We start from the raw sequence: 22,844 nt of genomic DNA, 5'->3' as shown, positions 1-22,844 counted from the left end.
CACGACTGCAAAGTTATAGGCAGGAATTTCATATTTTATGGGAGTGTGGACCCTATGAAATTATTTTTGATTTCTAAGGCCATGAGGGGTTGGGCTAGATCAGAAACAGATAAGGAAGAAGGGCTCCATAGATCTAGAATTGTTGAAAGATTTTATTAATTGCGTACCCAATGTGGCTTCTGGTGAGTTTGAAACAATGTTGTTTTGGTTGGCATTCTCTATAGCCTTTTCTAGAGCATTTTGGACTTGCAAATTGGTGGCCGCATCTGATGATAATTACTTTCAGGGCTCCTGGCAAAGAATGTGGTCCAAAAACCTCAGGCCCTTCTTTGCAAAATTCATTGTTCAAAAACAAACCAGTTGGATATGGGTAAATGGGTTACTCTTTGTCAGGTAGCTCCTATACCAGAGTTGTCTAACTCATGCTTACTGAAATTCAGTTTTCAGCTGCATTTAAGCAGTGCAATTTTGGTTTAGGTTTGGCTGTGGCATTTCCGCATGTGGCAGCTATACGCGCAGCAGAAGTGAGGTCTTCAGAGCCAGCCATTAAAGCTTTCTGCGGGTGGAGATTTAATATATATATATATATATATATATATATATATATATATATATATATATTATTTTTTTTTTAAATATTTTTTTTCAAGCTAACTAGCTTGAAAACTCAGCAACAGCTGAATAACATTACTGATTCAAGTAATAACGCAGTACTTAACTAAGAATAAAGCAGCACTGACCAAGTAACCACTGCAGGATAACGAAGCGCTGGGCGGGCACCCAGCATCCTCTGTGGACTACGTGAAAAAGATTTACCGGTAGGTAATTCAAATCCTATTTTCTCTTACGTCCTAGAGGATGCTGGGGTCCACATTAGTACCATGGGGATGTACCAAAGCTCCCAGATTGGGAGGGAGAGCGCAGAGGCTCCTGCAGAACTGATTGACCAAAATTTAGGTCCTCAGAGGCCAAAGTATCAAACCTGCAGAACTTAGCAAACGTGTTCGACCCAGACCAAGTAGCCGCTCGGCAAAGCTGCAAAGCCAAGACACCCCGGGCAGCCACCCAGTAAGAACCCACCTTACGAGTAGAGTGGGCCTTAACAGATCTTGGACACGGCAATCCTGCCGTAGAATACGCATGCTGGATAGTGAACCTGATCCAGTGAGAGATCGACTGCTTAGAAGCAGGACACCCAATTTTCTTGGGATCATACAGGACAAATAAAGAATCCTATTTTCTGTTACGAGCAGTCCTCTTCACATAGATTTTCAGAGCCCTTACAACATCCAAAAACTTTGACGGAATTGAGGAGTCAGTAGCAACTGGCACCACAATAGGTTGGTTGATATAAAAGCCGATACAACCTTTGGAAGGAACTGCTGACGTGTCCGGAGCTCAGCCCTGTCTTCATGGAAGATCAAGTAGGGGCTTTTGCAAGACAAAGCCCCCAACACCGACACACGTCTAGCAGAAGCTAAGGCCAACAAAGTGACAGCCTTCTACGTGAGAAACTTGACCTCAACCTCCTGTAGAGGCTCAAACCAATCCGATTGGAGGAACTGCAACACGACGTTAAGATCCCAGGACGCCATAGGCGGCACAAAGGTAGGCTGGATGTGCAGAACCCCTTTCAAAAAAGTCTGAACCTCAGGAAGGCAGCCAATTGTTTTTGGAAGAAAATGGATAAGGCCGAAATCTGGACCTTTACAGATCCCAACCTCAGGCCCATATCCACACCTGCCTGCAGGAAGAGGAGAAACCGTCCCAGTTGAAACTCCATGGAAGAAAACTTCTTGGATTCACACCAAGATACATACTTTTTCCAAATGAGATGGAAATGTTTAGACGTTACTCCTTTTCTAGCCTGTATTAGGGTAGGAATGACTTTGTTCGGAATGCCCTTCCGAGCTAATATCTGGCGTTCAACCTCCATGCCGTCAAACGTAGCCGTGGTAAGTCTTGATAAGTGAACGGCCCCTGTTGTAACAGGTCCTCCTGAAGAGGAAGAGGCCTTGCAGCTTCCAGCAGTAGATCCAGAAGATCCGCGTACCAAGCCCTTCTTGGCCAGTCCGGAGCAATGAGGATTGCCTGAACTCATGTTCTCCTTATGAGCTTTAGAATCCTTGGGATGAGTGGAAGTGGAGGAAACACATACACTGACTGGAACACCCACGGAGACACCAGAGCGTCCACCGCCACTGCTTGCGGATCTCTCGACCTGGAACAATACCTCCAAAGCTTCTTGTTGAGGCGAAAGGCCATCATGTCTATTTGAGGAACCCACCAAAGATTTGTCACCTCCGTGAACACCTCTGAATGTAGGCCCCACTCTCCTGGATGGAGATCGTGTCTGCTGAGGAAGTCCGCTTCCCAGTTGTCCACTCCCGGAATGAAAATTGCTGACAGCGCCAGCGCGTGTTTTTCTGCCCAGAGGATGAATCTCGACACCTCTGACATTGCACCTCTGCTCTTCGTTCCGCCCTGTCGGTTTATGTAGGCCACAGTCGTTACATTGTCCGACTGCACTTGAATGGCTCGATCTCGCAGAAGATGTGCCGCTTGGAGAAGACCGTTGTACACGGCTCTTAGTTCCAGAATGTTTATTGGAAGACCGGATTCCTGACTTGACCATCTTCCTTGGAAGGTTTCCCCTTGAGTGACTACGCCCCATCCCCGGAGGCTTGCATCCATGTTTAGAAGGATCCAGTCTTGAATCCCGAACCTGCGGCCCTCCAGAAGGTGGGACATTTGCAGCCACCAGAGGAGTGAAATCCTTGCTTTCGGCGACAGACGAATCCTCAGGTGCAAATGTAGAAGAGACCCTGACCACTCGTCCAGGAGATACAGTTAGAAGGATCGAGCATGAAATTTTCCGTACTGTAGAGCCTTGTAGGAGGCAACCATCTTCCCCAGAAGGCGAATGCACTGATTAACCGACACCCGGGCTGGCTTCAGGACATCCCGGACCATTGTTTGAATCACCAACGCTTTCTCCTCCGGTAGAAACACCCTCTGCACTTCTGTGTCGAGGATCATCCCCAGGAAAGACCATCTCCTTGTCGGCTCCAAATGTGACTTTGGAAGGTTTAGGATCCAACCATGGTCCCTGAGCAGACGAGTCGTGAGAGCAATAGACTGCAACAACTTTTCCCTGGTCAATGCCTTTATCAGCAGATCGTCCAGATATGGGATTATGTTAACCCCCTGTCTGTGGAGAACCATCATCTCGGACATCACCTTGGTGAACACCCTCGGTGCCGTGGAGAGGCCGAATGGCAGTGCCTGGAACTGATAGTTACAGTCCAACAGAGCAAATCTGAGATAAGCCTGGTGCGGCGGCCAAATCGGAATGTGGAGGTACGCATCCTTGATATCCAGGGATACCAGAAACTCTCCCTCCTCCAGACCTGAGATCACCGCTCTCAGAGACTCCATTTTGAATTTGAACTCCCTCAGATAAGGGTTTAACGATTTCAAGTTAAAAATCGGTCTGACCAAACCATCCGGTTTCAGTACCACGAAAAGGTTTGAATAATAACCCGTGGTTTGCATATGAGGCGGAACTGGGACAATGACCTGTGACTTTTCCAATCTTTGGATGGCTTCCTGTAGGATGGCCCTGTCCGCCAGCAAAGATGGCAAGCCTTATTTGAAGAATCAGTGAGGCGGAAGTTCTTGAAACTTCAGTCTGTACCCCTGGGACACAATATCCTGTACCCAGGGATCCGGGCCGGACGACACCCAGACGTGACTGAAACGTCTTAGCCTCGCACCCACCAGCCCGTCTTCCAGGCTTCGCGGAGCACCGTCATGCTGAGGATTTTGAGGAACCAGAAGCAGGTTTCTGGTCCTGGGAGTCTGCGGGTGCAGCCTTTTTGGATTTTGTACGACCACCCCTAAAGAAGGTGGTAGGAGGCCTGGACTTTTTTTGTCTTAGCGGTCCGAAAGGACTGCGATGCAGATGAAGAAAAGGGTTTCTTCGTAGAAGGTGTAGCTGAGGGAAGAAAAGGTGACTTACCCGTGGTTGCTGTGGAAATCCACGCATCCAGTGCTTCCCCAAATAGACCCTGACCTGTGTAGGTAGGTTCTCCACACTTCTCCTGGATTCCGTGTCTGCAGACCATTGGCGTAGCAAGAGACCCCTGCGAGCTGAGACAGACATGGAAGACATCCATGCAGTCAGCGTACCCAGGTCCTTCATGGATTCCACCATGAACCCCGCAGAATCCTGTATGTTACGTAAAAATAATTCAATGTCACTTCTATCCATTGTATCCAAATCCTCTAGTAACGTGCCTGACCACTTTACTATAGCTTTAGAAATCCATGCACAGGCAATAGTGGGCCTCAACACCACCCCTGAAGCAGTGTACATGGATTTGAGCGTAGTGTCAATCTTACGATCATTCGGTTCTTTTAATGCGGTAGATCCAGGGACAGGTCTTCTTTGACAGTCTGGAAACAGATGCGTCAACTATGGGTGGGTTTTCCTATTTTTTTCTATCCTCCTCAGGGAAAGGAAAAGCAACCAGAACCCTTTTGGGGATCTGGAATTTCTTCTCCGGGGCTTCCCAGGATTTTTCAAATAAAGCATTTAACTCTTTAGATGCAGGGAAGGTTAGCGAGGCTTTCTTATTGTATGTAAAGTAAGCCTCCTCAACCTGCTCAGGTGGTGTGTCAGTAATGTTTAACACATCTCTAATGGCCTCAATCATGAGCTGTACCCCTTTTGCAAGGGATACCGCCCCTCTCAGCACATCCCCATCACCGTCTGCCGTGTCAGAGTTGGTATCTGTGTCAGCTTGCATAATCTGGGCAAGTGCACGTTTCTGTGGGTATATGCTAGGGGATTTTGAAGGAATTAGAACAGAACCTGACCAAACAGCCATAGACTTCTTTAAAACCTGAGTTTCAGTCTCAGCATGAGATACCCTAGTAGAGATCGGAGAGATCATTCCCTTAATAGAGGATAACCACTCAGGCTCATTAATAGGGATCTGAGACAAGACATTACATTCCTGTGTACATGGAATAGATTCCTCTGGAGAAGAAATGTCCTCAGCAGCATAAGACACAGAGTCCCTAGACATGGCTATGTGAGAAAACAAACCTCCACACACACAGGAAAATGTCAGACACAGTTTCCCTGCAAGTATGCCACAGAGAAACACAGAGCTTGGAGCCTCCACACACACAGGGCTTCCCTAGGTAGATATAATATAACTACCTGGCGCTGACTGTGTACCTTAACATGCTACACAGTAAATTCACAGCCTCCCCCCCCCTTCTACAACCCCCTGGTACCGCACAGGATAGCTGGAGTTGCGTGGAGGGACAGCTCTCCCTGTCAGCATCTCTGTACTGGATCTGCAGGCAGGAAAATGGCGCTGAACGCTGCTGGGTCCGCTCTGAGGAGAAGCTCCGCCCCCTGAACATGGCGCTGCTTCCCGCTCTTCACTTCTTTATACTGGCCTGAGGTATGGTGCTGGCAGCGTTACCGAGGTCCCTGACAGCCTTGGTGACCAGTGGAAGGTATAGGCGCTGGCTCACGGCGCCCCTCAAATCGCTGCACTGTGTACTGCTGGGCCTCTGGAGCGCAGTTAGTACTGCGCTCCCACCCTGTTGCCGCAATCTTCACACCGGCTTCCCGCTTGCCAGGGGGGTCGGTGACTCACTCGCCACTGGAATCTTCTGGCTCTGTTAGGGGGTGGCGGCATGCTGCGGGAGTGAGCGGTCGCTTGGGACGGCTAAAGATCATCACCCTCAGGAGCTCAGTGTCCTGTCAGAGGAGATAGTGGCTCAAAACCCCTCAGGGCGGACACTACTCTCCCCCCCCCCCCCCCCCGCCCCCCCACAAGTCCCACGAAGCAGGGAGGCTGTTGCCAGCAGCCTCCCTGTGCCTAAAATACTCTTAGAAAAATAATACAACTAAAGAAGCTCTAGGAGCTCCTCTAGCTGTGACCGGCTCCTCCGGGCACATTTTCTAAACTGAGTCTGGTAGGAGGGGCATAAAGGGAGGAGCCAGCCCACACTATTAAACTCTTAAAGTGCCAGTGGCTCCTAGTGGACCCGTCTATACCCCATGGTACTAATGTTGACCCCAACATCCTCTAGGACGTAAGAGAAATTAGGGTGACAATGTGCTCCCTGCTGGGTTAGTTGCCTCTTTTTAGGGGTACTGGATTTGTGGTACTGGATTTGTATTCCGTAGGGTTATATTTTGCTCATAGGTTTTACCTTCGTCTGGGTGCCCATCCTTTTGTGTCCCTCCCTTTCCCTTGATATGTGTTATATGTTGTTCTTGTGTGGGTATGAACGTGGTGTGGTTTTTGTTTGCATTAACATTCATAAGCCAGGTTATATCGATTACTAACTAGCTTTTGCCCACAGCTTCGCTCGCGTGGATGTCTGTTATTACTCAGCGGAACTAGTTTTAGAAAGACAGTATCGCCATCTAATATTGTGATGTACAGTATATTTTATATTTTACATATTGGTGGTCATTCCGAGTTGTTCACTCGTTGCTGTTTTTCGCAACAGAGCGATTAGGTAGAGCATGCGCATGGTACGCAGCACGCATGCGCTTAGTTATTTATCACAAAATTTTGGAGATTTACACAAGCTCGAGCAACGTTTTTTCAACGCTCGAGTGATCGTAGTGTGATTGACAGGAAGTGGGTGTTTCTGGGCAGCAACATGGCGTTCTCAGGGAGTGTGCTAAAAAACACAGGCGTGCCAGACAAAAACGCAGGAGTGGCTGGAGAAACGGGGGAGTAGCTGGCCGAACGCAGGAACTAAACGGACCGAGCTGATCGCAATCTAGGAGTAGGTCTGGAGCTACTCAGAAACTGCAAGGAATTATTTAGTAGCAGTTCTGCTAACCTTTCGTTCACACTTCTGCTAAGCTAAGATACACTCCAAGAGGGCGGCGGCATCGAGTTTGCAATGCTGCTAAAAGCAGCTAGCGAGCGAACAACTCGGAATGAGGGCCATTGATCACAAAATTTCTTTGTAAACAATACTTGCAGTTTTTTCTTCAGGGAGCAACATAAACAGATGCTTTAGGCTACTAACTAGTGAGCAAGCCACGTAAAGCTGCCGGGTGGTCTTCTGTATGCCGAATGTCGGGATCCGGCGCCGGAATCCCGACACATGGCATACCGACAACTATTCTCCCTCGTGGGGGTCCACGACCCCCCTGGAGGGAGAATAAAATAGTGTGGCTCGCGTAGCGCGCCACCGTGCCCGCAGCGTGGCGAGCGCAGCGAGCACAGCGAGCCCGCAAGGGGCTCCTTTGCGCTCGCCACGCTGTCGGTATGCTGGTCGCCGGGAGCCCGAGCGCCGGCATACCGTACGACACCCAAAGCTGCCCATAGGAGACGCAGCTGGTCCTTAGATCTACGCCTGTAGCCTTGAGCATTTGTCCCTGCGACTTGTTGATCGTCATAGCGAAGCAAACTCATACAGAAAACTGGTCAAGCGTATTGTTTTTCCTTTTTTGCTCCTCTCCATGATGTCACATTGAGATCATACATACCTCAGATTCGTTCTGGGTCACTAAGCTATACAATAGTAGTTTTTTGCATGATGCCACAATGAACAGACAGGCAAAAACATTTTTTATCTCCTTAGCTCATAAACAATCCCTATAAGTATATTTCTCAAATAAAAAAATTCTATGTACAGTGCTGGGTTGGGTATGGGTGACCGGCGGTTGGGATACTGCCGGTCAACATACGGACGCTGGGTTCCCGGTGTTTAGCTTGCTGGCAGGGAGGGGGTGGTGAGCGCAATGAAGCTCTTTGCGGGCTCGGTGGCTCGATGCACTAACCACACGTTCTATTCCCACTCTATGGGTGTCGTGGACACCCACGAGTGGGAATAGTTCCTGTCCGTCAGCATGCCGACTGCCGGGCTTTCCACCAGGCGGGATGCCGGCTTTAGTTTAGTGACCGGAGGTCAGGAGAACGCCGGTCACATAACCGCATCCCACAGACACAACCCTTACAGTTTTACAGGGGCGGACTGGGATGGAAAACCAGCCCGGGAAATGTCTGAAAGCAACTCTAATGGAGGCAAAGTCTGCTGAGGAGTGTGGTCTGTCAAGGATGACAGGATCCTTCCTCATAGAGCCTGATTCTGATTTGTATGCAGTTACAGCACTCCTACTGTTTTTTGCTTCAGTTGCATCTGCAGCATTATTCTAATGCAGCTACAAAGTCTTACCCTGGTGTACATCCATGCATCCGAACATGCAAGGACTGAGATGCCCTTTCTCAGTGCTTTGTGCGTCTTTATATGCCTCCATCAGTCCCACCATTGAAACTTTCACCAGCTGTATGCTAGGTGCAGATCATCTATCTAAGTATCACCTCCAGTGTGAGCAATTCAGCGTCTCTATACCCAACCACTTTCAACAACATGCCCATGTCACTCCAATAACACACAAGTACTATGTTACTTTTGTGTCTAATTAGCCAACCCACTGTGACCGCCCAGGAACATCCAACAAATTTCCTAATGCACTTATTTATGCGTGTATCTAAATCTGTTCTGCAACTCCGTACAAACACTATCGGAATGCATGAGCAGACAAAAAGCATTGCACAAGAAAAAAATGGCGCCCACAGGAAAAAAAAACACACACACACATTGGATGCTACAGGAAAAAACAAGCTGGCACCCACAGGAAAATAAACAGAGTACCGATCATTGGCCAAGGAGGCAACTACTTTACTGGGTAGTCGTAGGGTAACATAAATATGCATCAGAGGTCTGAAATGGGAAGGCATGGGTCATCTAGTTGAGAAGTCAATTTCCAAATGGGGATCCCCAGGGTGTTTAATCACTCATGCAGGTGGTAATTACCTGGGAACATGGACTGGCATCAAGTTGATACTCAGTGTGAAAGCAGATGTAGTTACATTCCCTTTATGGGTCAATGCAGATAATTTGGTCTTATACAGTTCAACAAAGGGTTTGGTGATGAACTCATAGTGGGCCGGTCTTTGAATGTGAAAGCTTCCGTTGGTAAGTACATTCAGCTTAGGAGGTTTAGTGGCACAACATCCAGGTTTCCCTTTACGACAACCCCAGATCTTTTAGACCAGACAGGTTACATTTTAATGTTTTTGAAGGTGATTTTTCTTAATTTCACAGGTGGATTTGAAAGGTCACTTGGTGGCGAGCAATAATCAGTTGACTGCAGCTTTGGTGGGTAAGCAGCCACTTGTGGCTTCCCAGTAGCCACTAGAGCGCAAGTGGTAGCTGCTGGGGCACCTTCCCCTTCCCAGGGCGAGCTGTCTCTGCTCAAAGGGGGAACTTGGGCTTCTCCATTAAGGTTGGGCCCCAGTAGTGCTAGGCTAATAGAGAGGGGAGTATAAGCCTTTGGACAAATCCCATTAATAGTGTAAATACATCTAGGCTGTATCTGAGTTTCACAATGCTTTCTTTGGCCACCTTTTTATTAATTTCAGAAAAAATAAAATAAAAGCTGTGACATTTAAAATTCTAATACCTGTGTCGGGTCTCGTTATTTCCGGTTATTTGCATTATAATTAGTCATTATACAGTATATTCAAATTTGTATCAATATGAAAAAAAATGTTCTTCGACCACAAACACAAATAAATAGTTAATATAGAACACTAAAATGTATGACATATGTAAATTTGTGAATGCTGTTTATAATGCGGACATATTCAGCACATGCATACTAGTGAACTTAATTAAAACTGAATTGAAAGGTTGAAAATAGAGGGTAGCCTTTAGGTGGCATCAATGTCTCATACCAGTGGTACCTGTTAGATTTTCACCTTCTGTCAACTTATTGGCCCAGGTTTTTTTTGCTAGCAATAGGAAACTTAAATGGTTCTAGACTTATTCCACAAGATCGTTTCTTACTGTATCAAATCTATCGGACTAAGGGGGTCATTCTGACCCGATCGCAAGCTGCAGTTTATCGCAGCGGTGCGATTGGGTCAGAACTGCGCATGCGCCGGCTACGATCGCCTCTGCCTGATTGACAGGCAGAGGCGGTCGCTGGGCAGAAGTGGGGAGGCGGAACGGCGGCGCTTGGCCGCCGTTTGTGGGTGCAGTCCGGCCAATGCAGGCGTGGCCGCACCGAACGGGGGGCAGGCCGCAGCAGCTGCGTGACGTCACACGCAGCCGCTGCAGGCCAGGGAGCGATGAGTAGCTCCCGGCCAGCATGCTAAAGCTGCGCTGGTCGGGAGCTACTCTTGAAGTGCACTTTGCACTTCTGCAGGGTGGCCGGCACTGACATGCGGGGCGGGATAGCCCTGTGCTGGGTGTCCACCCCGAATGTCAGTGTGAATGATTTAGCACAGCTACGATCATCTCGGAATGACCCCCTAAAGCCCTCTTTCAGCAGTGATCGCATTTGCAAAGCTGCCTGCGATGTGATCACTAAAAATGCAAATGCAGTAGGAGGTATTAAATACCGCCTTGCTGCATTTGCAATCCCAGAGATCTTGAGATCAACATCGTGACCGATGGTAGCCATGTTCCCCACAAACAGCATGCTGAGTAAAACTCAGCTTATGCAGGCTGGCTAGTGTAGGGGGAAGCAGTTAGTTTCCCGGCTGTCGGTATCCCGGCGGTCAGGATACCGATGCCAGATTCCCAACAGCAAGGAATACCTGGCGGCCGGACCGGAATACCCACTTGGGCGGTGGTCCACGACACCTCCCGAGGGGGAAAGAATTAGTGTGGCGAGCAAAGCTCGCCACCAGGCCTGAAGCATGGCGAGCATAGCGAGCCCGTGAGGGGGCACGCTGCGCTCGCCATCGGAATCCCGCCTGTCGGGATTCCAGCGTCGGCCTTATGACTGCCAGGATCACGACCGTCGGAACACCATACTGAATCCGCAATTGCAAGGACAAGAAATCTGAATCTTTAGACGCAGACTTTGACCTCGCCACTCACGGGAAATGCTGGCCGTCCCTGCCCCCGCCTATCAATCAGGCAGAGGCTTACGGAGGGCTGCCTGTGATCACATAGGAACAGTTCTGCATATGTGCAGAATGGGTCATATGCCTGCGCAGTTTCCCAATAATTGGGAAACTGCGTGGTTGATCGCTTGTGCGATCACTAATGAATGAGGGCCAAAGTCACAAATGAGTTACGCTAAGGGAATTTCACTATATCGAGCCTGTATGTGGGCTTAAAACTATTGATGCAGCATAACCATACAGTATATCAACAACAGAACATTAACGGGTTGATGAAAGAGACAGCAGTCAGAAAATAAGGGTTAAGTGATATAATTTATGTTTTTTGAGTATAGAAAAATGATGAATAGCTTGGTAAAGTTAAGAGAACAAGTACCTTTTGTTTTCTGTAAAGGCCATTGTACAGGGCACGAAAACTCTTCCTCGTGTAACTGCTTCGATACGCTCCTCCAATCAAGTACTCAAGTACCAACCCCACATCAATTAGTGAAATTTTGTAGTCAGGGGAAAGGTTACTCTGTGTACACAAAGGTCAGTGCTGATCAAATTATTGAAACAATGTAAAACATGTGATAAACTGTTATTGTATGTAAAATAATCAAGATAAACATCATTGAAGTATTGCACTATCAACATAAGTACCAAGTGACAGCCTTTTGTGGTCTGGACCAAGATTCCTAGCATTGCAGGCTAACTGAAATATGCATTACATGGCAAACGGTCATGACGCACTTGGGGGGTAATTCCAAGTTGATCGCAGCAGGAAATTTTTTAGCAGTTGGGCAAAACCATGTGCATTGCAGGGGAGGCAGATATAACATGTGCAGAGAGAGTTAGATTTCGGTGGGTTATTTTGTTTCTGTGCAGGGTAATACTGGCTGCTTTATTTTTACACTGCAATTTAGATTGCAGATTGAACACACCACACCCAAATCTAACTCTCTCTGCACATGTTACATCTGCCTCCCCTGCAGTGCACATGGTTTTGCCCAACTGCTAAAAAAATTTCCTGCTGCGATCAACTTGGAATTACCCCCTTGGTCAGAATAACTATTTAGGCTACTTTATTATTGTGTGAGCCTACAACATGGCTGCATCTACTGTGTGTAGACACAAATTTACTATTAAAGACAGCTAATATTTTAAATTCAAGTTTAAAACAGTGTCAAATTAAATAAAATATAATATATAGTATTACAGTATAATTACTGTAACTTTACTAAGTATTTTATTTTACAAAATAAAATTGTGATTATCTGCATTTTGTTATGATAAGAATCCCAGTACAGTACAGTCACAAAGTATGAATCAACCAATCCATTCAGTGCATTTCTGCAAAGCAAGTCTCTAAGTCATTGTAAGTCTGCTATATTAGAGAAGCACCTACCTTCTAATATGACAAACTTCCCCGAGGAGTGACAGAGTACATATTAGTGATCGCGCTGAGCCCCAAAAAAAGTGGATCCCAGGGACCCCTCACTTTTAAAAACTGGGGTCCTACCGGACCTTTCCTGGGTCCCATCGGAATGAAGGTTCTTATTAATCTTAATATTATCTGGACACTACAAAAGTGTTGCAAGGTGGGGGGATGGGGTGACAGTGCTGCTGGGCTATGTAGTATGCAGGACACCCTGCACCAGAGCTGTAACTAGACATTTTGGTGCCCTTTGACAGAAAGTGAATTGGTGCTCTACCACCCAGAACTGAAACTACAGGCAGCAAAAATTTAGGGGCGTGGCTTCATGGGGAAGGGGCGTGACCACATAATAGTGACAATGCACATTACACCACACAGTAGTGCCGCTTATACACATTGCACCAGGTACAACCTCCTATACACACTGCGCCAGGTAGAGCACTTTATACATATTGCGCCAGATAGAGCACGATATACACTTTGCTCCAGGTAGAGCACATTATACACTTTGCTCCAGGTAGAGCACGTTATACACTTTGCTCCAGGTAGAGCACGTTATACACTTTGCTCCAGGTAGAGCACGTTATACACTTTGCTCCAGGTAGAGCACGTTATACACTTTGCTCCAGGTAGAGCTCCAAGTATACACTTTGCTCCAGGTAGAGCACGTTATACACTTTGCTCCAGGTAGAGCACGTTATACACTTTGCTCCAGGTCGAGCACGTTATACACTTTGCTCCAGGTCGAGCACGTTATACACTTTGCTCCAGGTCGAGCACGTTATAAACTTTGCTCCAGGTAGAGCACATTATACACTTTGCTCCAGGTAGAGCACGTTATTAGCACCAGGCAGAGTATGTTAACGTTATACACTTAGTGCTAGACAGAGCATATTATACATATTGCACCAGGTAGATGACAATATACACATTGCGCCAGGTAGAACACGTTATACACATTGCGCCAGGTAGAGCATGTTATACACAATGCGCCAGGTAGAGCACGTTATACACTTTGCTCCAGGTAGAGCAGTTATACACTTTGCTTTAGGTAGAGCACGTTATACACTTTGCTCCAGGTAGAGCACGTTATACACTTTGCTCCAGGTCGAGCACGTTATAAACTTTGCTCCAGGTAGAGCACATTATACACTTTGCTCCAGGTAGAGCACGTTATTAGCACCAGGCAGAGTATGTTAACGTTATACACTTAGTGTTAGACAGAGCATATTATACATATTGCACCAGGTAGATGACAATATACACATTGCGCCAGGTAGAACACGTTATACACATTGTGCCAGGTAGAGCATGTTATACACAATGCGCCAGGTAGAGCACGTTATACACAATGCCCCAGGTAGAGTACTCATACATATTGCACCAGGTAGAGCACGTTATACACAATGCACCAGCTAGAGTACTTATACATATTGCACCAGGTGGAGTACTTATACATACTGCACCAGGTAGAGTACTTATACACATTGCACCAAGTAGACTGCACCAGGTAGAGCATGTTATACACATTGTACCAGGTAGAGCATGTTATACACAATGCACCAGGTAGAACACATTATACACAATGCACCAGGTAGAGTACTTATACATATTGCACCAGGTGGAGTATTTATACACATTGCACCAAGTAGAGTGCACCAGGTAGAGCACGTTATACACAATGCACCAGGTAGAGCACGTTATACACAATGCACCAGGTAGAGTACTTATAAATATTGCACCAGGTGGAGTACTTATACACATTGCACCAAGTAGAGTGCACCAGGTAGAGCATGTTATACACATTGCACCAGGAAGAGCACGTTATACACAATGCATCAGGTAGAGTACTTATACATATTGCATCAGGTAGAGCATGTTATACACATTGCACCAGGTAGAGCACGTTATACTTAATGCACCAGGTAGAGCACGTTATACATAATGCACCAGGTAGAACATGTTATACACTTCACACCAGGCAGAGTATATTATACATATTGCACCAGGGAGAGGACATTATACACACTGCACCAGGTAGAGTACTTATACATTACTAGATGCCTTGGGGGAGGGATTAGAAAGAATTAGTGGGACAACTAGAGAGTGAAGAATAGTGGGATGGATAAAGTATAATGGGGTTGGAGAGGGGGGAAGGAGAAAAATAGTCAGCAATGGTAATTTAAGGGAAACTGAGTTTCCTAAGGAAATGTTATGTACAACAAAACTTGAGGATAAGGGAATTAATAAACTTAAGTGTATGATTGCAAATGCGAGAAGCCTAGCAAGTAAAATGGGGGAATTAGAGGCAATTGCACTTAATGACCATTATGACATAATAGACATTACTGAGACATAGTGGGACGATTCTCACGACTGGACGCCAAACATCGAGGGATACACTCTCTTCAGGAGAGACAGGACTAATAAAAAGAGAGGGGTTGTTTGTATCTATGTTAAACCATTCTTAAAACCATATTTAAAGGAGGTAATTTACGAGGGGACTGGAGATAACGTAGAGTCATTATGGGTTGAGATTTTGAGTGGGGGTAAAGATACAAAAAACTTTTTAATAGGGACATGCTATAAACCGCCAGATATTAGTATGGCTGAAGAATTACAACTCTTGCAGCAAATCGAAAAAGCTGCAGGTATGGGGGACGTCATTATTGTTGGGGACTTCAATTACCCGGACATAAACTGGAACATCTAAACAGCAAATACAGCTAGGGGTAACAAGTTCTTAAACATGCTAAAAGATCATTACTTGCCCCAGGTAATTAAGGAGCCAACTAGACAAGGGGCTATACTGGACCTAATACTAACTAATAATGAGGAAATAATAACAAATACAAAAGAAGGGGAGACCCTAGGAAATAGTGATCACAATATGATCACATTCGATATCAGCTTTCAAAAACAATATAAGGGTTTAACTAAGATTTTTGACTTTAGGAAAGCAAATTTCACACTGCTGAAACAAGCAATAAAGGAGATCAATTGGGAAATTTTATTTCATGGTAAGAATACTGATGAAATGTGGAATGTTTTTACAACTGAGCTCAATAAGTACACTAATTTATATATTCCCAAAGTCAACAAAAGCAACAGTAGGAAATTCAAACCGATGTGGATTAATAAGAAGGTCAAGGAACAAATGGATTATTAGCAGTTTCTTATATAGCGCAGCAATGGATAAAAAGAGGCGTGCTTTCAAAGCATTTAAGTCTGACGGAAAGGTGGAATCATTCCAGTTCTACAAGGAATGTAACAAAAAATGCAAAAAAGCGATCAGAGCAGCTAAAATAGAAAACAAAAAACAAATCGGAAATGAGAGTAAAAGAAACCAACAAAAAGTTCTTTAAGTATATAAATGGTAAAAGGTTGAAAAGGGAGAATATTGGGCGCTTAAAGGGCAAGTTGGATGTCTTGATTAATGATGATAGGGAAAAAGCGGATTTATTTAATAAATTCTTTTCATCAGTATTCACGAAAGAGGACAGGTTGACGAGAGCAGAGCATAACATAAAAAATAATAACGACCCATTGCTTGGTACTTGGTTAAATGAGGGAGTAGTCCGGTAGAGACTAAGTAAAATTAAGATAAACAAATCTCCTGGGCCGGATGGACTCCACCCCAGGGTTCTTATGGAACTCAACGTAGAAATATTGAAACTTCTATATTTGAACTTCAGCGAGTCAATTAGATCAGGAATGATACCAAAGGACTGGCGTATAGCAGAGGTAGTCTCAATATTTAAAAAGGGTATTAAAACGCTCCCCGGGAACTATAGACCGGTTAGCTTGAAATCTATAGTGGGGAAAATACTAGAAGGTACTGTATATTAAGGGATAGCATACTAGAGTACTTGGATACCGCCAAGGTTATTACTAGGAATCAGCATGGATTTGTGAAGGACAGGTCATGTCAAACTAACTTAATAAGCTTCTACGAGAAAGCGAGAGATCATACTGATCAGGGTCAAGCAGTGGATGTGATCTTTTTAGACTTCGCTAAGGCCTTTGACAAAGTTCCACACAGGAGACTAATTCTCAAACTAAGAGAGCTTGCGGTAGGAAATACCATTTGTACTTGGGTGAGTAATTGGCTGTTTAATAGGGAACAGCAAGTGGGGGTTAATGGGATGTACTCTGAATGGGCTCCAGTACTCAGTGGAATACCGCAGGGCTCAGTACTCGAGCCATTGCTGTTTAACACAGTGCCGTAACTAGACGTTTTAGCGCTGTGTGCAAGAAACGGCATCACCCCCCCACACACACACACACACACCTTAACGTAAACCGACGGCAGTGCGCTCGCAAAAAATATATAGGGGCGTGGCTTCACGGGAAAGGGGTGTGGCCACAAAATAATACCAATTCATAATGGTGCACAGTAGTCTCCATTATTCAAATTACGCCGCACAGTAGCGCCACGACACCAGGTAGAGCCCCTTTTTACACATTACGGCAGACAGTGTCTCCATTTTACACATTACGGCAGACAGCGTCCTCTTTTTACACATTACGGCAGACAGCGCCTCCTTGCTTCCTTTTTACACATTACGGCAGACTGCGTCCCCTTTTTTACACATTACGGCAGACAGCGTCCTCTTTTTACACATTACGGCAGACAGCGCCCTCCTTGCTTCCTTTTTACACATTACGGCAGACTGCGTCCCCTTTTTTACACATTACGGCAGACAGCGTCCCCTTTTTACACATTACGGCGGACAGCGTCCCCTTTTTACACATTACGGCGGACAGCGTGCCCTTTTTACACATTACGGCGGACAGCATCCCCCTTTTTACACATTACGGCTGACAGCGCCTCCTTTTTACACATTACGGCAGACAGCGTCCCCTTTTTACACATTACAGCAAACAGCGTCCCCTTTTACACATTACGGCAGACAGCGTCCCCTTTTTACACGTTACGGCAGACAGCGTCTACCTTTTACACGTTACGGCAGGATAGGTCCCCCTTTTACACATTATGGCAGGCAGAGTCCCCCTTACTTATATATATATATATATATGTATATATATACAGGTTGAGTATCCCATATCCAAATATTCCGAAATACCGAATATTCCGAAATACGGACTTTTTGAATGAGAGTGAGATAGTGAAACCTTTGTTTTTTGATGACTCAATGTACACAAACTTTGTTTAATACACAAAGTTATTAAAAATATTGTATTAAATGACCTTCAGGCTGTGTGTATAAGGTGTATATGAAACATAAATGAATTGTGTGTATGTACTACACACTTTGTTTAATGCACAAAGTTATAAAAAATATTGGCTAAAATTGCCTTCAGGCTTTGTGTATAAGGTGTATACAGTATGTATACATTCTGTGCTTAGATTTAGGTCCCATTACCATGATATCTCATTATGGTATGCAATTATTCCAAAATACGGAAAAATCCGATATCCAAAATACGTCTGGTCCCAAGCATTTTGGATAAGGGATACTCAACCTGTATATGTATAATATATATGTATATGTATATATATATATATATATATATATATATGTGTGTATTTATAATATACATACATACATACATACATACTGGACTTAGAAACAGCGATAAGGATGCCACTGTCAGGACCTGGAGGGACTCACCAAGGCGAGGGTATCTGTCTGCAGCATAGCATTGAGGCTGAAAGTGGCTGCTGCAGTCTGTCACACACACTACCTTGTGCCCGGCAGTAGCATACACATAACTGCGGGCTCCTCGTTGACGGCGGCGGCAGGTGGAAAGAGACAGGGTGGGAAGGGATGGCACAGCGTCACCAGCGGGTACACTAAGTAAGTGACAGGGTAAGCGGGGAGAAGGAGGCCTTGGATTACTAAACCGGCGGGCAGGGGGGATATGCGTGCAAGTACTGTATGTAGCCTGCCTGTTCCCCGCTGCTCTCTCGCCGGCTCCTGTCCTGTGTCTCCTCTTCCCGCTCATCTCTGCCCCCATCCCCGCTGGTCTCCTCACTTGTGCCTGCTCCAGGCGCTGCTGCCCGCCGTCGCCAGCATCATGAGGGAGGGGTAAGCACACTGGGGAGAGGCGCTACGGCTGCCTCCTGTAATGTATTCAACCGACAGCGCCGCAGCTGTCCTGCACATACACATTACGAAGGCGGCCAGTCGGGGGTGGATGCGGACGGTGTGCGCCTACAGGGCAAATGCGCTGTGGGCAAAGCACCGTTTGCCCACACCTAGTTACGGCACTGGTTTAACATATTCATTAATGACCTAGGAGAGGGACTGGAAAGCACAGTGTCAATTTTCGCAGATGATACTAAACTATGTAGAATAATTACTTCAGACAAGGATGTTGAGTCTCTACAGAATGATTTATCTAGACTTGAGGACTGGGCAGATAAATGGAGAATGAGGTTCAATATAGACAAATGTAAAGTTATGCACTTTGGGGCTAAGAACAATCAGGCAGCCTATAAACTAAATGGGGAAAATGTAGGAATAACGGTAGTTGAAAAAGATTTGGGTGTGCTCATCGATAATAAACTTGGTAGCAGTACGCAAAGTCAAAATGCAGCAGCAAAGGCTAATAAGCTGTTATCATGCATAAAATGGGGTATGGAGACAAGGGATGAGTGTGTAATTCTGCCTCTGTATAAATCATTGGTGCGGCCACACCTGGAATATAGTGTACAGTTTTGGGCACCATACTATAAAAAAGATATCTTGGAACTCGAAAGGGTTCAGAGGCGAGCCACTAAACTGGTTAAGGAGTTAGAGGCATTGGACTATGGAGGAAAGACTTAAAAGGCTTGATATGTTCACACTGGAAAAGAGGCGACATTATTAATATTTATAAATACATTAAGGGACAATACAAGGATTTATCAAACGATTTGTTTACCAAAAAAACACTACATAGGACATGAGGACAAACCCTAAGGTTAGAAGAGAAAAAATTCCATACTTAATGGAGAAAAGGGTTCTTCACAGTAAGAGCAGTAAGGATTTGGAATTCTCTGCCAGAGAAGGTAGTAATGGTGGACTCAATCAATAAGTTTAAAAATGGATTAGATAAATTCCTAGCGGCAAAAAATATCCAGGGATACAGCATTTAATTAATATTAAAAAAAAAAAAATTAATATAGGTTTAACTCGATGGACATTTGTCTTTTTTCAACCTCAACAACTATGTAACATATTGCACCAGGTAGAGCATGTTATACACATTGCAGCCTCAGCCCCTAAGTCGTCCCCCTGCAGACGCTGGAACCCCATACAGCAAGCCCATCCACCCCCCCACCCCACCCCCACACAGACTGCTGCAGTGCTGGCACACGTCGCTGGGGGCATAGGGCAGATCAGTGACATACATATTTGCTCGCTCACCTCCCTCTCCCCCCGTACCACATACACCCGCTGACCTCCTTCTCCCCCGGCAGGACATACACCCGCTGACCTCCGTCTGCCCCCACAACCACACCCCCCGCAGCAAATACACCCAGTCACCTCCTTCTTCCCCCTCTGCAGCACATACACCAGCTCACCTCCGTCTCCACCACTCCGCAGCACATACACTCACTGACCTCCGTCTCCCCCCTCCACAGCACATACACCTGCTGACCTCCTCCCCCCGGCAGCACATACACCCGCTGACCTCCTTCTCTCCCCGAAAGCACATACACCCGCTGACTTCCTTCTACCCCCGGCAGCACATACACCCGTTGACTTCCGTCTCCTGCAGCCTTCCTGGCAGTCCCACACACTATGCTGCACCCTCATGCCGGGAGCCCGCCGCACATGACCAGGAGAGGAGCCAAGGCTCCACCTCCTCTTTTAAAAGCAAAAGGATCCATCAATCAATGAATTGACAGCCTTTAATTGGCCGCAGCAGAGCATTTTAGAAAAGTGAGTCCTCGGTCTTCAAAATGGGGTAAAATACGCGCCATAGCACGTTTCTGCGATCACTGCATATCATGTACATATTTAGCATAAGCACTGTTATTTCAGGTTAAGGTTTGCAAAACTTACCCTTTGATTCACTGGCCTAGATGTAATTAGCCTGCGAGTTGCAGGAACCAGTGCGATTCCAGTTTGGTTTTGCCTGTTAAATTATTGACACTTTAAATCTATGGGTTAAATCAACGGTTCCTGCATCTTGAAGGCTATTACATATGGGTAATGTCAAATAATGGATTTACTTGCTCTTTAAAAGGGAGGGAAAGCATAAGAAATTTACCAATATGATAAAAAAATAATTAAATCAAAGAAAAAAAGTTCCATGATTCTTAATTTATTTTTTTTAACATCTAAAGTTTTTATTTGAACAAAAAATGAAATAAAATAAGGTAGTACTTTTGGCAAAAGGATACAGAAAGAGGAAAGGGGAAGGAGAAGGAAAAAGAGGAGGGTACAAGCATTAGAAACAAGTATACATTATTCCATTAGCGTGTACAGAGTTATTGTATATTTACAATTGACTGTACATCCAGTATTATCAAAATGCAAATGATACATACAAACAAATTGGGGGTTCATTCATTTTGGGAAGAATCAAACACTCTCCCGTTAAAACTGAATGGCATAGGATCAGATTGGGAAGTACTGAGCTCTTTCTCCTTCCGTAATGAAGTCATGCCAAGGTGACCAAAGCACTAAGGGAGATGAGGTTGAGTACGAGCATGGTAGATATGTCATCTCCATGGTGAAATGGAACTGGATTTTATGTATAACCTTTAGTAGAGAAGGAGGCGTTGGTTGTTTCCATAATTGTGCTAGAGCAACTCTTGCAGCTATAAGAATTTGTCCAAGAACATAGCGTTTATGCAGTAAAATATTGTCAGGGAACAAATTCAATAATGCCACGGAGGGAGAGGGAGAGAGTGTTATGTTCAGCACCTTATTCATTTATAAACGCCAGACCAGAATTGACCAAGAACATTACATGACCAGACTACATGAAAAATGTGGCCTATCTCACCACATTGGAACCAGCAATATTTAGAACAAGTGGGACAAATAGTATATACAGTAGCCTATCCAGTCAGATACAGCCTATGGAGTAATTTTACATGCATCTCAGTGTGATTCAAACATCTGGAGATTTTAAAGGAAGAGGTAAATATTTTACTCCATTGCACCTCACACAATGTAATTTCCAAATCCTCTTCCCACTTGTTTAAGCTTTATATTCAGGGAGAGGAGCTAAATCTATAAGGACCTTATACCAAAAAGAAATGTCTCCTTTGGATTTGGATTGAGAGACACAGGCTAATATTGAGGGCGTCAGGGAATTAGTAGAACAAAGTTGCTTGGGTAAATTTTTCCACCAATAATGTATTTGGTAATAATACAGGTTGAGTCTCCCTTATCCAAAATGCTTGGGACCAGAGGTATTTTGGATATGGGATTTTTCCGTATTTTGGAATAAGTGCATACCATAATGAGATATCATGGTGATGGGACCTAAATCTAAGCACAGAATGCATTTATGTCTCATATACACCTTATACACACAGCCTGAAGGTAATTTCAACCAATATTTTTTATAACTTTGTGCATTAAACAAAGTGTGTCTACATTCACACAATTCATTTATGTTTCATATACACCTTATACACACACAGCCTGAAGGTCATTTAATACAATATTTTTAATAATTCTGTGTATTAAACAAAGTTTGTGTACATTGAGCCATCAAAAAACAAAAGTTTCACTATCTCACTCTCACGCAAAAAAGTCTGTATTTTGGAATATTTGGATATGGGATACTCAACCTGTATAGTAATTCTGTATCGGGGATTCGGAATTTGTGTTGTAACTTGGAGAATGGTAACAGTACTGAATTGTCTAACATGTCGCCAAGCGTTTTCACACCACAGGAGAACCATTTCACAAGGTTCAAGTTACCGTATTTTTCGGACCATAAGACGCACTTTTTCTCCCCAAAAATGTGGGGGGAAAAGTATGTGCGTCTTATGGAGCGAATAAGACGTTTGCGGGTAGCGGCGGCCGGCGGGTAGCAGCGGGTCCTGGATGCTGCTGCGGCCACATCTCAGCAGCAGAGCCGGCGTCATGTAAACTCCCCCGCTCCCCCCCACCTCCTCAGGAGACGCTGGGAACCACTGGTACTGTCGGGTAGCGGCGGCCGGCGGGTAGCGGCGGGTCCTGGATGCTGCTGCGGCCACATCTCAGCAGCAGAGCCGGCGTCATGTAAACTCCCCCGCTTCCCCCCACCTCCTCAGGAGACGCTGGGAACCACTGGTACTGTCGGTAGCAGCGGCCGGCGGGTAGCGGCGGGTCCTGGATGCTGCTGCTGCTGCGCCGTCATCAGCAGAGCGCAGAGCGGCCACATCTCAGCAGCAGAGCAGGTGTCATGTGACTCCCCCGCTCCCCCCCACCTCCTCCCTCCTCAGGAGACGCAGGGAACCACTGGTACTGTCAGTGTGTGTGTGTGTGTGTGTATGC

The 22,844-nt window shown here is 45.5% G+C and overlaps 1 protein-coding gene across 2 annotated transcripts in view; it reads right to left on the bottom strand.

The window, feature by feature from the left end:
* Positions 1-22,844, bottom strand: part of TRPM6 (transient receptor potential cation channel subfamily M member 6) — a 527,875-nt gene that overhangs the window by 210,685 nt on the left and 294,346 nt on the right. For both annotated transcript variants that reach the window (XM_063913863.1, XM_063913865.1), the window contains exon 14: positions 11,350-11,490. In XM_063913863.1, coding sequence (XP_063769933.1) covers positions 11,350-11,490 — 141 coding nt within the window. The remainder of the gene's footprint in view (positions 1-11,349; positions 11,491-22,844) is intronic.

Source organism: Pseudophryne corroboree, chromosome 1 (assembly GCF_028390025.1).
Source record: "Pseudophryne corroboree isolate aPseCor3 chromosome 1, aPseCor3.hap2, whole genome shotgun sequence".
In the NCBI taxonomy this organism is placed as follows: domain Eukaryota; kingdom Metazoa; phylum Chordata; class Amphibia; order Anura; family Myobatrachidae; genus Pseudophryne; species Pseudophryne corroboree.
Note: the sequence above shows the minus strand (reverse complement) of the source record. Positions and strands in the feature narration are given on the sequence as shown.